The sequence below is a fragment of the Pipra filicauda genome, unplaced genomic scaffold (genome assembly GCF_003945595.2).
Source record: "Pipra filicauda isolate LSUMZ 115617 unplaced genomic scaffold, ASM394559v2 scaffold292_size926685_pilon, whole genome shotgun sequence".
NCBI classification, from domain to species: Eukaryota; Metazoa; Chordata; class Aves; order Passeriformes; family Pipridae; genus Pipra; species Pipra filicauda.
Genome location: NW_024104412.1, coordinates 130,511 through 143,055, shown reverse-complemented (window position 1 = coordinate 143,055; position 12,545 = coordinate 130,511). Strand labels below are relative to the sequence as shown.

At 38.6% G+C, this 12,545-nt stretch overlaps 1 protein-coding gene across 3 annotated transcripts in view; it reads left to right on the top strand.

Moving 5' to 3' along the window:
- The window catches only part of SCUBE1 (signal peptide, CUB domain and EGF like domain containing 1), a 175,454-nt gene extending 162,909 nt beyond the window's left edge, over positions 1–12,545 (top strand). For all 3 annotated transcript variants that reach the window (XM_027730171.2, XM_039382978.1, XM_027730169.2), the window contains 7 exons: positions 151–312; positions 2,281–2,448; positions 3,285–3,446; positions 4,825–5,022; positions 6,009–6,161; positions 6,592–6,671; positions 7,394–12,545. In XM_027730171.2, the coding sequence (XP_027585972.1) occupies positions 151–312; positions 2,281–2,448; positions 3,285–3,446; positions 4,825–5,022; positions 6,009–6,161; positions 6,592–6,671; positions 7,394–7,546 (1,076 nt within the window). In that variant the 3' untranslated portion in view covers positions 7,547–12,545. The remainder of the gene's footprint in view (positions 1–150; positions 313–2,280; positions 2,449–3,284; positions 3,447–4,824; positions 5,023–6,008; positions 6,162–6,591; positions 6,672–7,393) is intronic.

Below are 12,545 nucleotides of genomic sequence, written 5' to 3'. Positions count from 1 at the left end.
AGTGAGGATCCTGCACTAACATATGCAGAACATACCCCACTATAATACTTGGGCCAAAGAGATCCGTCTTCTCTAAAATGTTTTGATATAAAGGCAAGTAATGTGATGACAATGAAAGTCCTTATGTAGATCCCCCTTTTGTCTCCTCAGTTACCTGCAGCACGGGCACCTTTTATAGCGGAGAACACAATCAGTGCGTTCCCTGCTCCCCAGGAACTTACCAGGACACAGAAGGTCAACTTACCTGTGAGCCTTGCCCAAGTAACGATGGACAGGGAGTAGCAGGAGCCCGGAATGTGTCAGAATGTGGAGGCAAGTTTCATTTGATTTTAAAGGGATTAGGTGTTGCCACACCTCCTTGAGGCGTGGGGGCTAAACGAGGGGGGAGCCTTCCACGCTCCTGTCTTGTGAAGGTAACAGAAGACACCTCTGTGCACTTACAAGCACTGCAAAGAATGTTTGGGCTTGTTCCATCCTCTGACACTGCTGGCAAGAAGATGGGACCTGCCACAGCAGTGTGAGCTGTGGTATGGAAATGAGCAAGCCAAGCAGGGCACTTTGCTTCGAGTCAGGTATGGAATCTGGACATACCTCAGCTTGTAAGGACTCATCAGGTCTGTTGGGAGCCAAAGGGATGGATTGCTTTGGACTGGTATTGGTGAGTCTAATGAACCTGCTGGTTTCATGTTTTGCATGAGATGCAGTTTACCTGCTCTAATTAGCAGCAGTTACAATTTTGAGATAGTTGTGCTGCAGGGAACTGTGACCCAGCCCTATAGCCCCCACACCTCAGAACTAATGACTGCAAAGTTTCAGCGCTGCTTGAAGGCACTGCAGCTTTTGGCAAGTGATGTAGCATCTCTGACTCAACTTCATGAGATATAAACCAAATTACAATGGTGCTAATACCTGGTGCTCCTACTGTAACTTGTTCAATATAAGGTTTTAAGACACGACTGTTAATTTATTTTCTTTACCTTATTTCATTACAGATGAGCAAAATCTAGTTTATAGCAGATACGTTATCTGACTTTGAAATGAATCTGTCCTATCTGCTACTTTAAAACTCATCCATGTAATTTACATTAATGCTTTCTCCCAGGATATCTAAAGTGAACACATGATGAATGCCACTTGAGAAACTGCTGGGTTTTCCCACTGAATGAAAAATAACTGGTGTCTCCAGTCCAAACATATGATGGATTTTGCTGATTTACTGTATGAAGGAACTATCAAAGGAAAAATCTTGAAATGCCTGTGCATTTTTGCTCTGTTGATATGTATTTATCCAAAATCCCACAAGAATAACTTATCAAAATAAAATCTGAATTTATAAAGGTTGATTACAGAATACTGACAAAAGCAGCACAACGACTAGAGGAAAAAGACTTTTGTTTCAAGGCTTGCATTTGAATTATTGTTCTGCACAACAACAAAAAGAAGGCTGGCACCTTCTCACAGAAGCCACCCTGTAGCCCCCTTGCTACCAAATCCTGGCCACTCAAACCCAGTACACACGTTGTGATACTTAATTTTCATGAGATCCGTGTAGATATGAGGCCAAAACATGATTTAGTCGACCTAGTCATTTTGGGGCATTCCTCGGGGAAATCACCTCAGATCTGTTTTGCTGGCAATTTCAATCCACAATTTCAATACAAGTTACTTCATTCTTAGATACAGGTAAGGAGTGAGATGTATTGGTGCTGAAAGCACTATTAAAGTCAAACTGTACCTCTTCTTTTACAAGATGTCTGTAAGCCTTCACAAGTACTTAATTTTCAGACCAAAATCCAGATCCAAATCCACTCTTCTTTATCTGCCTCCATGTTAAAGTCCAGTAACCAGCTGGACCAGAGCACGTAGATCAGTTTTGCTACTAAAAACAACAGGAAAATTGTCTTCAAACTGGTAACATCATGATATTTCTCTGATGTCTGTGTCACAACAGCTGACAAAGTGCTTTGAAATACTCAGACAAAAGACTTGGTGAAAGTACTACGTATTCTAACAAAATCTTAATTTAAAAAACAAAACAAAACCAAACAGAGACATATTTGCCAAAAAGCATATTAAGAAGCTAATTGTGTTTCCTGGTGGTGTTTTTAGGAAGCAGTTACAGGAACAATACAAAACCAGCAGGTAAGATTAGAATTTGATGTGCAGCTGCCTTGATGTCACATGTTTAAGTTGAAGGAAGCCTTGCTGACTGCTAGTGGGTTTTGTACTTTGTCCAGAAAAGTCAACACACTAATACAGGTGACCATTTTCACTTTCTAGGGCAGTGTTCTCCTGGGCACTACTCCTCAGATGGTTTTAAACCTTGCACAGTCTGTCCTCTGGGTACCTACCAGCCTGAACCAGGGAGGACCCTCTGCTTTCCATGTGGCGGTGGGCTTGTGACCAAATATGAAGGTGCTGTTTCCTTCCAAGACTGTGAAACCAAAGGTGAATTTAAATTTTTTCCACAATTCATGTTCTCCCTTTCTTGCCCTCTGGTTTATAATCTTCAGTGCCGAGGGGTTTTTGAAGGCTCCAGAACAAACATTGTCGCTGCACGGGCACACGATTAAATTAAATCAAGAAATCTGTAAAGTAGGAGTGATCTCCTGACATTGCACAGGCTGAGCAGGCTTTATGGTTTTCTTTGGGATTTACCAGGTGCAGGGTCAGCACTGAAACTGGTAAGTGAATCAGCCCCACTGTATGGCAAGAAATAAACTTTCATTAGACAATGCTTTAGCTTCCATATCTTGTATATTTTTATGTATCAGATCAGAAAAACTAAACACTGCAGAAGTTATATGAAGCTAAGGATTGGTTATTAATGGGCCAGGCAGAAACTGTAAAGGTGCAGCATGTTCTGTGTTCTATAATGTCAGCTTCCAGTGCCAGTGCTAAAGAAGGAATCTGCCCAAATGCATTTTGGTTTAGTTACTGGAATGACATGCAAACAGACACAAATGGAAACCTCTCTCCTGCTATTGTGAAAGTCATTTTTCTTGTTGAGGTGGGTCTGCATCAGCTTCCATTTATTATAAATTCACAGGAAACAGTGAGAGATGTGTAGCACACACTATTAGTTCATCAGGGCTTAGCTCTAGTCTTGGGATTGTAGTTAGAAGATCCTTTGTACTGGAAAATGCAGGGAGCTGATGTCTTTTCTGCCTTTTACGGCCTAATAAATATTGCAGAACAGGGATCCTGAGGTATGTCCAGGGTGGAAAGTTCTCTTTGCACTGAAATTGCTCCTTTCTGAAAATAATATACCTCCTACCCTGCAGTTCACTGTTCTCCTGGGCACTACTACAACTCCACCACACACAGATGCATCCGATGCCCTGCGGGAACCTACCAGCCTGAGTTTGGGCAGAACTACTGCATCACCTGCCCTGGGAACACCAGCACGGATTTTGATGGCTCCACTAATGTTACACACTGCAAAAGTAAGTCACATTGATATTGGTTGTGACATAAGGCATGGCTTTGGCTCTGAACTGCAGCTTGAAGGCTCCATCTCACAGGCTGGACTTCAATTCTGTATTTCCTAGTTAGCATGTGTCTACTGCCAGAGGGAATAGTAAGAATTGGGAAAACGATGAGAAAAAAAATAGGAAAAGTACCCTTTGATCCATGGGAGTGCTTTAGGTTTAATGTGATTTCACAGAGTGCCAGCTACAAGTTAAACCTACAGAGCCTTTAGTTTCCCCGATCCTGGAGGTTGTCTACCAGTGATGCATATTTCTGTGTGACTGCAGAGCACAAGATCTTCTCTCAGAGTTACTGCCATTTTATAATAATTATAAAATATTAGCAGAGATGGTCCTGCATACTGCAGCTGCCAGGTAATCACTTATGACAGTGAGATCCTGCAGGCCTTTTTGCAGTACTCAGCCTCCTGCCTTCAATTACCATTTTAAATCTCCCCAAGGATTTCAGTGCAGTTTTATTTGATCTTTTGTGAATGACTGATTCTTTTAGGCAAGCTTTTGTTTCCATCTCTACCATGCTAATTTGAGACAATGTCTCTATAATAATTAAACAATGTCATCTAAACTAACTGTTCATGTACAAATCTATTAGAAGTTTTTATTTTGAATATGTGAGATGTGTCTAACCCTTCATAATTCCTAATGAAATTGGAGTAAATTATATATTTGTAAGAAATTTGAAGAAGTTTGATGATTCTCCTGTAAAATAAAACCATCCTTGTTACTTTGTTGTCTTAGATACTCCCTGCTTTCAAGCCAGTTTCTGACCTTGCATAATCTTTGAGGGTTGGATTAAGCAAAATATTTAAACATATATCTAGTTTTATGTGGATGAGTAGGCCTGGAGAGATCAAGCTTAAGTGACTTTTGCCAAATTCAAGAGGAGTTTTGAAAACTTAGGAAGAAAAACTGATCCATTAATGGAGTTTCTTTATTGACTGGTTTAATCTGAGATGAAACAAGGCAGATCTGTGATCAAGATCACGCTCATTCAGCTAAATCAGGTTAAAAAAGAAGTGAAGTTAAACCAGGTGCATGTCAGCACAGTCTCCATGGTGACCACTGTGTGAGTAACTCCACAGCTGGATCATGGTTACCTACCTGTGCTTCTCAATGAAATGTTAAAGCAGCCTGAATGAACTATTAAATCAGCTTCTGCACCTAAGCTTTTGCAAATCAGTTGGAAATCCTTTAAAGGCTTTCCCTAAAGGCTTTTCCTCCCGTCTTTCTAAAGCCACAAGGAGGAGTTTAGACTTGCTCTTGACAGATCTAGAAAAACACCTCAAATTAGCTGATCAGCTAACACAAATGCTAATTATTTGTTTCTCCACAGACCAGCACTGTGGAGGAGAACTTGGGGACTATACTGGCTACATTGAATCACCCAATTATCCTGGAGACTACCCAGCTAATGTGGAATGCATTTGGAATATAAACCCACCCCCAAAGAGGAGGATACTCATTGTAGTACCTGAGATATTCCTCCCAATTGAAGATGAATGTGGTGATGTTTTAGTAATGAGGAAAAGTGGTGAGTTGCCAGACGTGGGTTGTATTTATTGCAAACTGATTGGATTGGAAAGTTCATATTTGAAAGGGTGACTGTCTTCATGTAGCTGGTGTTTCTAAAAGGATTGTGGAATGAAGGGGCGCAGCAAGTTAGAACAGAACACCACCAGTGTAACAGAACACCACCAGTAACAGTTAACAGAGTGATTGATACTAATTATTCAGGTTTCTTGTCTGAATCACAAAGCTTCTGTCTGGCCCAGTTATCACAAGGGGTAAATCCCTGCCCCTCCAGAAGCCAACAAAGCTGTGCTAAGTTATATTAGGAGAGCCATCTTCTGTGATCTGTACAGCTTGTCCTCTCACCCTCTGTAAATACACATACTCTGAAGTTATTGCTAAATCCAGGCAGTGGCTTGGTACCACCGACACCCTCAAGAAATCCAAAGTTTTCCCAGTTTTATGTGGAGTTAAGACACCAGTGAGATGCTCTCCTCTTTCACATGGAGGATGCAGGCTTCCTTCTTGTGATCTGTTGCTGAATCTGCAAGAAGCACCAAACCTCAGTGGCAATTGTTTATATGGAGCTTTGTTCAAAGCAGTGTATTTTACTCGCTAAAATGATGTCTTTTATTTGCTAAAGCAGTTTTCATAACTTTTTATCCTTGTGGTGTCTGTGTGCAGCACACTTGTTCTTACCTGTCTGGGACAAGCATATGGGAGCTCTGGAATTCAATGCTAGAGTAGTAAACAAAATAACTAATATCCATAGTAACTTCATAAATGTCAAAAATTATCCCTCACCGTCTACTTAAGCTTCTTGCTCTGGGACTCCCATTACCTTTGTGGAAAAACCTACTTCTCCTTAATAGGCAGATAAAGACTACACCCATTCTATCACAAAAAACTTGTCAGCTTGAGAAGTGTCCTGTCAGTTTGACATTTCTGACCCCTAGATGAGGAAGGGTGCAAAAAAATCATTTTATAAAGAACATCATTTATTTCCAGCTTCTCCTACTTCAATTACCACATATGAAACATGTCAGACTTATGAGAGACCTATTGCATTTACCTCAAGATCAAGGAAGCTCTGGATTCAGTTCAAGTCAAATGAAGGAAACAGTGGCAAAGGATTTCAGGTCCCCTATGTGACTTATGATGGTGAGAATGGAATTGTTTTCCATCTTTTTGTTACATCTGAATTACAGAAAATTGTCCTCAAGAATCTTTCTGCTTACAGGGAGAGAAGAATGAGGAAGAACTTGATGTAACTCATTTTTAGTCCATTTAATTACTTCTAGTCGCAAAGACTTACTGAAATAATATATGTATTATTATATATAACCTTTGTCAGTTATTTTTTATCCCTGGTCCTGTTTCTTCGTCTCCAGAATGCAGATAGTTATCGGGATGGAGTAGGATTTTGAGGATGTTAGTATTTTAAATTTAGACTAAAGCAACCTGAGAGACAGTGAATAATTTACTAGATATGAAATTTCTCAGCACTGTCTTCAAGAGGAGGTCTAATTTCTGGCTATTATCCTCCCAAAGGATGTCCCAAACAGTCATTCAGATGATCTTTATTTTTCAGAGGATTACCAACAACTAATAGAAGACATTGTTCGAGACGGCCGATTATATGCGTCAGAAAATCATCAGGAAATTCTAAAGGTGAGAAATTTCTGCTTTATCTGAGGCCAACCAATAACTCCTTCCACTGAGTATTTTCCCAAAATAGTCCTTATTACCTCGATAGGGTCTTATTACATTGAGAGGGTCATTATATTTAAAGCTCAAGTGTGACCCCAAATTCAGTTCTCTGTCTTCTGAGGTTTATGCTGGTATTTGAAGCAGCACAAAACCAGTAGCTCAGCTCAGCTCAGCTCAGTCCTTTGTGGAATCGGGAACTGAATTAAATGTGTGCTAATGTGATTAATAAGATTGTATGTTAGAAAAATTAGTCAGCCAGGAATGAAGAGCCCGTCGTTTGAAGAGCCTTTGCCAGCCTCAGCCTGGCATTTGAATGTTTAAATGAGTCATTAAGTTTTCCATGCATTAAAAAATGTGTTTACCTAAATCACTGTCCTGCCTCAACAAGACATAATATGGAGCATTGCGAGCTGTCCAGCTTTCCAAAGGTACTGCAGCAAGTTTGTGATTAACTTTGTCTCTCTTGATACAAGACCTGCCAGGAAGGCTAATGGTAGACAGACTAATCAGTATAAAACACAACAGCAACATGGAGCAGTTTCCTTACTCTGCTTCACCCAGACTCAAGTGTTGCAAGATAAATCTGATTGTTGTTCTTTAGTTTTGAAACCTGTGCAGACACTAAATCCAAACTCTACTTTTACCTAGCACATATATATATATACATATTTTGTCTTCCACAGGACAAGAAACTGATTAAAGCTCTCTTTGATGTACTGGCACACCCACAAAACTATTTCAAGTACACAGCACAAGAGTCAAAAGAAATGTTCCCAAGATCATTTATAAAGCTGCTGCGATCCAAAGTGTCCAGATTTCTACGACCATACAAGTAGTCCAGTGGTACTCAATTTTTGGTTACTTTGCATTCCTGTCAAATATCGTCTTTCCTCCATAGTAGAAGCATTTGCTAACTTGAAGGCTCTTTTTTGCAGTCTTTGTTCTCAGTTGTATATGGAAGAACGCCTATAATGTTTTATAATTGTTAAAAGTCAATGTTTTGAATGGGATTTTTACTACCAAAAAAAAAAAAAAAGTGCATCCCTGAGTGCATCTTGTTGAAGATCTGAATTTGTGTCTGCACTAGTGTATCCTCACTCCCCATTTGAAATTTCATGATGTAGAAAATATTCTTTCGAGCTTTTTATTTTTCCATCAACAATAACTTTTGTCAAAGAAAGGAGGAATCTATTCCAATGTGATTAAACTACCTGCAGATAAGTTCTGTTGTAGAGAGAAGTATGTAGTATAAATAATATTTGGATTTTTGAATTGCACTTGAAGTTTATATTTGAATCTTTAGAAGAAAACAAAAAAAAAATCTAAATTTTGTTATTTCTCAGTTGTGGCTTGGTGGATCCTCTGTCCAAGTAGAAATCAAAAAGGGAAAAAAAGAGAAAAAAAAAAAGAAACATATGTATAATTTTGTTTTATTAACTACATGAGATTGAGTCCCATGCCCTAATGTTTTTATCTGTCCCCTTCTAAACTTCTTCAGAGGTTTGCCACTGTCAATTATTTGATTGAAACAGATTTAGCTCTGGATTTCCATGCACCAGTTGGTCCCTTTAAAGGCATTTCCAATAGGATATGGGAGAAATGAACAGCAACCACACTAGCAGTCTTGTTTTTCTTTCCATTAAGAGAGCATCTAATTAAGTACAATATATAAATATATAAATATATACTTCTATTTGTGGGTACATTAGTAATGTTATCTCTAGTTACTGTAAATATTATTCATGCTTAAATCTTTACTCCCACACACCCTATTTACTCATATCTATATGTAACTTTGTGTAGATGATTAAATGACTTCTCCAAGTGCTTGTCACTTCTACTGACACCGAACTGAAGCCTTTTGGAGTTTTATAATACTGGATAATGGTTTCCTCTGGGACAATCTCTTTCAATATGCAGAGGAGTTGGAGTCTTCAGAGACAGCCTGAACTTAGGGTCTGACAACTCATTTTTTTCCACTCATGGATCTTAGGTCTTTGATGGCTTTCTCTTTAATACCTACATTAACCCTCATTTCCAAATATAATTTCTCCATAAAAATCCTTTGTTAAAGGCTGTTAAACCTAAACTTTTTGTGAGGATGTTGTAACTACTTTTATTTATTATTCACCCCGAGTTACGAAAAGGGGACTTTCAAAGAAGACATTCTTATCAGTCCTACATTCACTGTGTGTCTGGAACAACAACGAGAAAGAAAGTTTCGTGTATTTTTTCCCTTCTCAGTAATTATTTTTAGGAAAAAAAAAAAATTAAAAAGCAAAAAGTTTTTAGGTACTCAAATTATGTAGGAGTGTATAGCTAAAAAAACTACTTTAGCCAAACAGTGCTTCAAAGTCTGACAGGTTATTCAGAGTATTATCAAGATACATTAGAATGGGTCAGGATTGCAGCCATTCTACTGAAAGATATGAAGGAAAAATACGAAAAACATGGAGAAAATTAACTCCCTCATTTGGTGAATTATTTACAGTGGCCTTTTGAATTTCAGACTTCAGTGAGCAAACTCTGGAACCTGTTGCTGTACGGTGAGTTTAGTAAAATACTTCCTAAAACTTTTTAAAGCTCAATGACCAACATGTTTGGACATAATTAGAAAAATGAGTCAGGTTTGAATGTTTGCAGCTCTACTTAGAAATGCTCCTGGATGTGCCAATTCCTAGTGAAAAAAGTAATGACAAGTGGTATATAAAGTTAAAAATGCTTTGAATTCCATACTAGATTTACAGTTACAGCAACTGGCAGTCACCAAATAGAAGGTGAGTTCAGCTCTTCATTTGTTAGCGTTGGTGTAGGATGCCTTCATTGTCACACAATAGCAGTACAACAGGGAAAGTCTTCTTCTATGGAGAAGACCTAGGAACATTTGGGAATCAAAAACCACACGAGGAGAAATGCGGCTGCCTTTAAGAAAACCAGCTTTGTGAAATGATAGAATCAGTACAGCACAGAATTTGAGCATTTAAACATAATAAATACAGCCCTGCATCTGCTCTTATGGAATTACACATTGTATGCAGGAGAGGTGCAACAACATGTTTTTGTGTTATTGCAGGAAGGCTGGACAAGTGCCCATTTGTGATTGCCCAGTTCTGTGGCACAAACAGAGCTCCTTGTTTTCCATTTGCAAATGCCTTGTGTGCTTAAAAGCTGCACCCGCAGCACTTACCATTTTAAGCCTCCTCTGCTTTAAACACTGCACTTATTTCTAGTGAGGTGGTGGTGAATCATCCCTAAACATTCTCACAGGCCACCAGATCACCTCCTGCCACAGTCCAGGAGCCTGCAACAATCCGAGGTTGCTAATCAAGCCCAGAGTCGTGCCTTGAAAGCACTTAGGGCAAGGTCTGTGTGTGTCATTTGAGTGCAGGGAACATCAGGATTTGGTGTTCAATACGTTGCCACCTGCGTCTTGCCTGCGATAGCAAAATTTATTCTGCCTGAAGATTTAGCTCCCTGTAAGTGGATTTAAAACTGCTGAAGTCTTCGTTCAGCTCCATCACACATCAGATTTTGACCTAAAGACAAATTTTTCAAAAGGAATTCATTTCTTCTTTGTGCCTCCCACACTGAATAAAGTTAGGACTACTTAAGAGTTAGACTGATCTTTCCTACACATCGGCTTCATTCTAGGGTAAGCTCACTTAAAAGTAAGTAAGCTTCCTTAAAACTAGCTTTAAAAAGCCAGGTTTAGTTTAGTTTTAGACTAGCCTAAATAAATACTGGACTGGTCACAGCGTTTTCAGAGCCCACATTCTTGAGTTGTCAGCTGGTTTGGAAAGAGCAGAGCTCACCTGTGGCCCTCTGTCTGTGAGCAGAACACGAGGATGACGCCACACGAACAAGAAACATCCTTTACGTGTGTTCAGCATTCAAAAAGGACAGTCAAACCCCACCCCACGGCCCTTTGTAAGCCTGTCCAACAGATTCAGATTTCTCAGGTCAGTCTTAACAATAAACAACCCAGTTTTCATCTTGCAGAAAACAGGTTGGGAACTTCAGGAGCAAAAGGCAGGGGGATGATTGTTCTGCAGGATCTGACGACAGGTCTTTGACAGCAAAACCTCCCTGCTCTGTGACAGTTCCCATGTCTGGGACTCTAAATACCTTTGGGGCTCTTCAAAAAGAAGCTGGAGTGAAATCTTCAGCAGCTGAAGCCAAATTTGTCAGCCACCTCAGGGGTCTCGGTGATTTTCTGACGATGGGAATGAGTGACACACGCGGTTCCCTGGATCTGTGTCACGAGTTCACGTAGTTGCATTTTTTCCTAGTTTAAAACCACTGATTGACAGGAATGGTAGTAACTGGAGGAGTTTCTTGTAGACTCTCAATACTTTGAGACTTTAATGAAATAGGTTTCTAGGACGAGAGACTGTTGTAAGCACTTGGGAAGAAAAATACTTTTGTCTTCCATAAAAATTTATGGAAGAAGTGAAATTTCTGTAAGGTACTATGGGCTTATTCCTCAGAGTGAGACTTGGGTTCAGAGACAAGTCTCAGGTTTTATCAGAACATCTCTCATCTGAACAGAAACAGACTGGGAAATAAACAGTGTCAAAAAACTGTTCTCTAAGTATCTGAATATATACAATTCCAGTTTGTTGTTTCATTTATTTATTCTGTTTCATCATAAAGCTTTTAATCTATAAAATTAATATGTAATATACAAGAGTAAAATGTACAGAAGTACCTTTAGATGTAATAATTTAAACCATCTGTATTCAGAAAGTGGAGATAACAAGTTATACCAACAATTGCAATTCAATTTTAGCTGAACTTCTCAATATCTAGAAAAAGAAGTGGCTTTGATAATTAAACTTTATTTTAATGATTGTGAAAATATCTTTTTTAGAGTTTGTTTTTGTTACTTTTTTTTAATTAAAATTATTTTGTAAATATTGTTTTCTATGTTTTATAACTTAGAAAGGCCATTAATTTGCATTGAAAGCAGCAGAGACTCAACATGATGATTATAAAGGTACTTTAGGAGACTGAGGTGGTTATCCTTCCAGATTATAGATCCTGTTATTCCTTCGGTCTCACTGGCATCACAGGAGGAGTTTTCTGGGGCAATTTAACGTGTTCAGTTCCACAGAACTGACTATCAAGTGTCATTCTCAAGTGTTTACCATTTTCATAATATATAAAGAATATGTGTTTTAAAGCTAGTGCCACACAAAGCTCAGAAATAAAATAAAAGGGAATTCAATAGATGACACCCAAGTATAGTAAAAAGACAAGGGAAGTTATCTCTTTGCTCCTACTGGAAGAGATAAAACCTCATATTGGATCAGCTCATAGAGCATTTTTTAGGCAAAAAGCTCATTATCATCATGTCCATCACCAGTTTAAGCAGGAATTTCTGGTAGAATAGATTTTGGGGCAAAACACACGGAGTGTAATATTAGTTTCTGCCCCAATTTGCTCCTTGTAAATCACTGCACAAGGGTGACATTTTGAACTAAACCGTTGTAGATGCTGCTGGGACTTCTAAGCTTTATTACCAATGTAAATTGTGTACAAACAGTATTTCCATATGAAATGTACGATAATAGTTTAGAGCCAGGGTAGCGAATAACTGTACAAAATTTGATACTTAGAAAATAAATTACAGTGCTGAGCTTTACCAATATTTTAACAATTCTGTCAGATTTATAGTAGAAGATGTTGTTGTAAATGTACCTTATAAGAAAATACATTTCCTTTTGCCTCTGTATATTAATAGCTTTGATTTGCTACGTCAGAGCTCAAAATGAAGCATGTAATAAAACTTTTGTTAAAATCACTTTCATAATAAACATAAAATGGAATGGATAA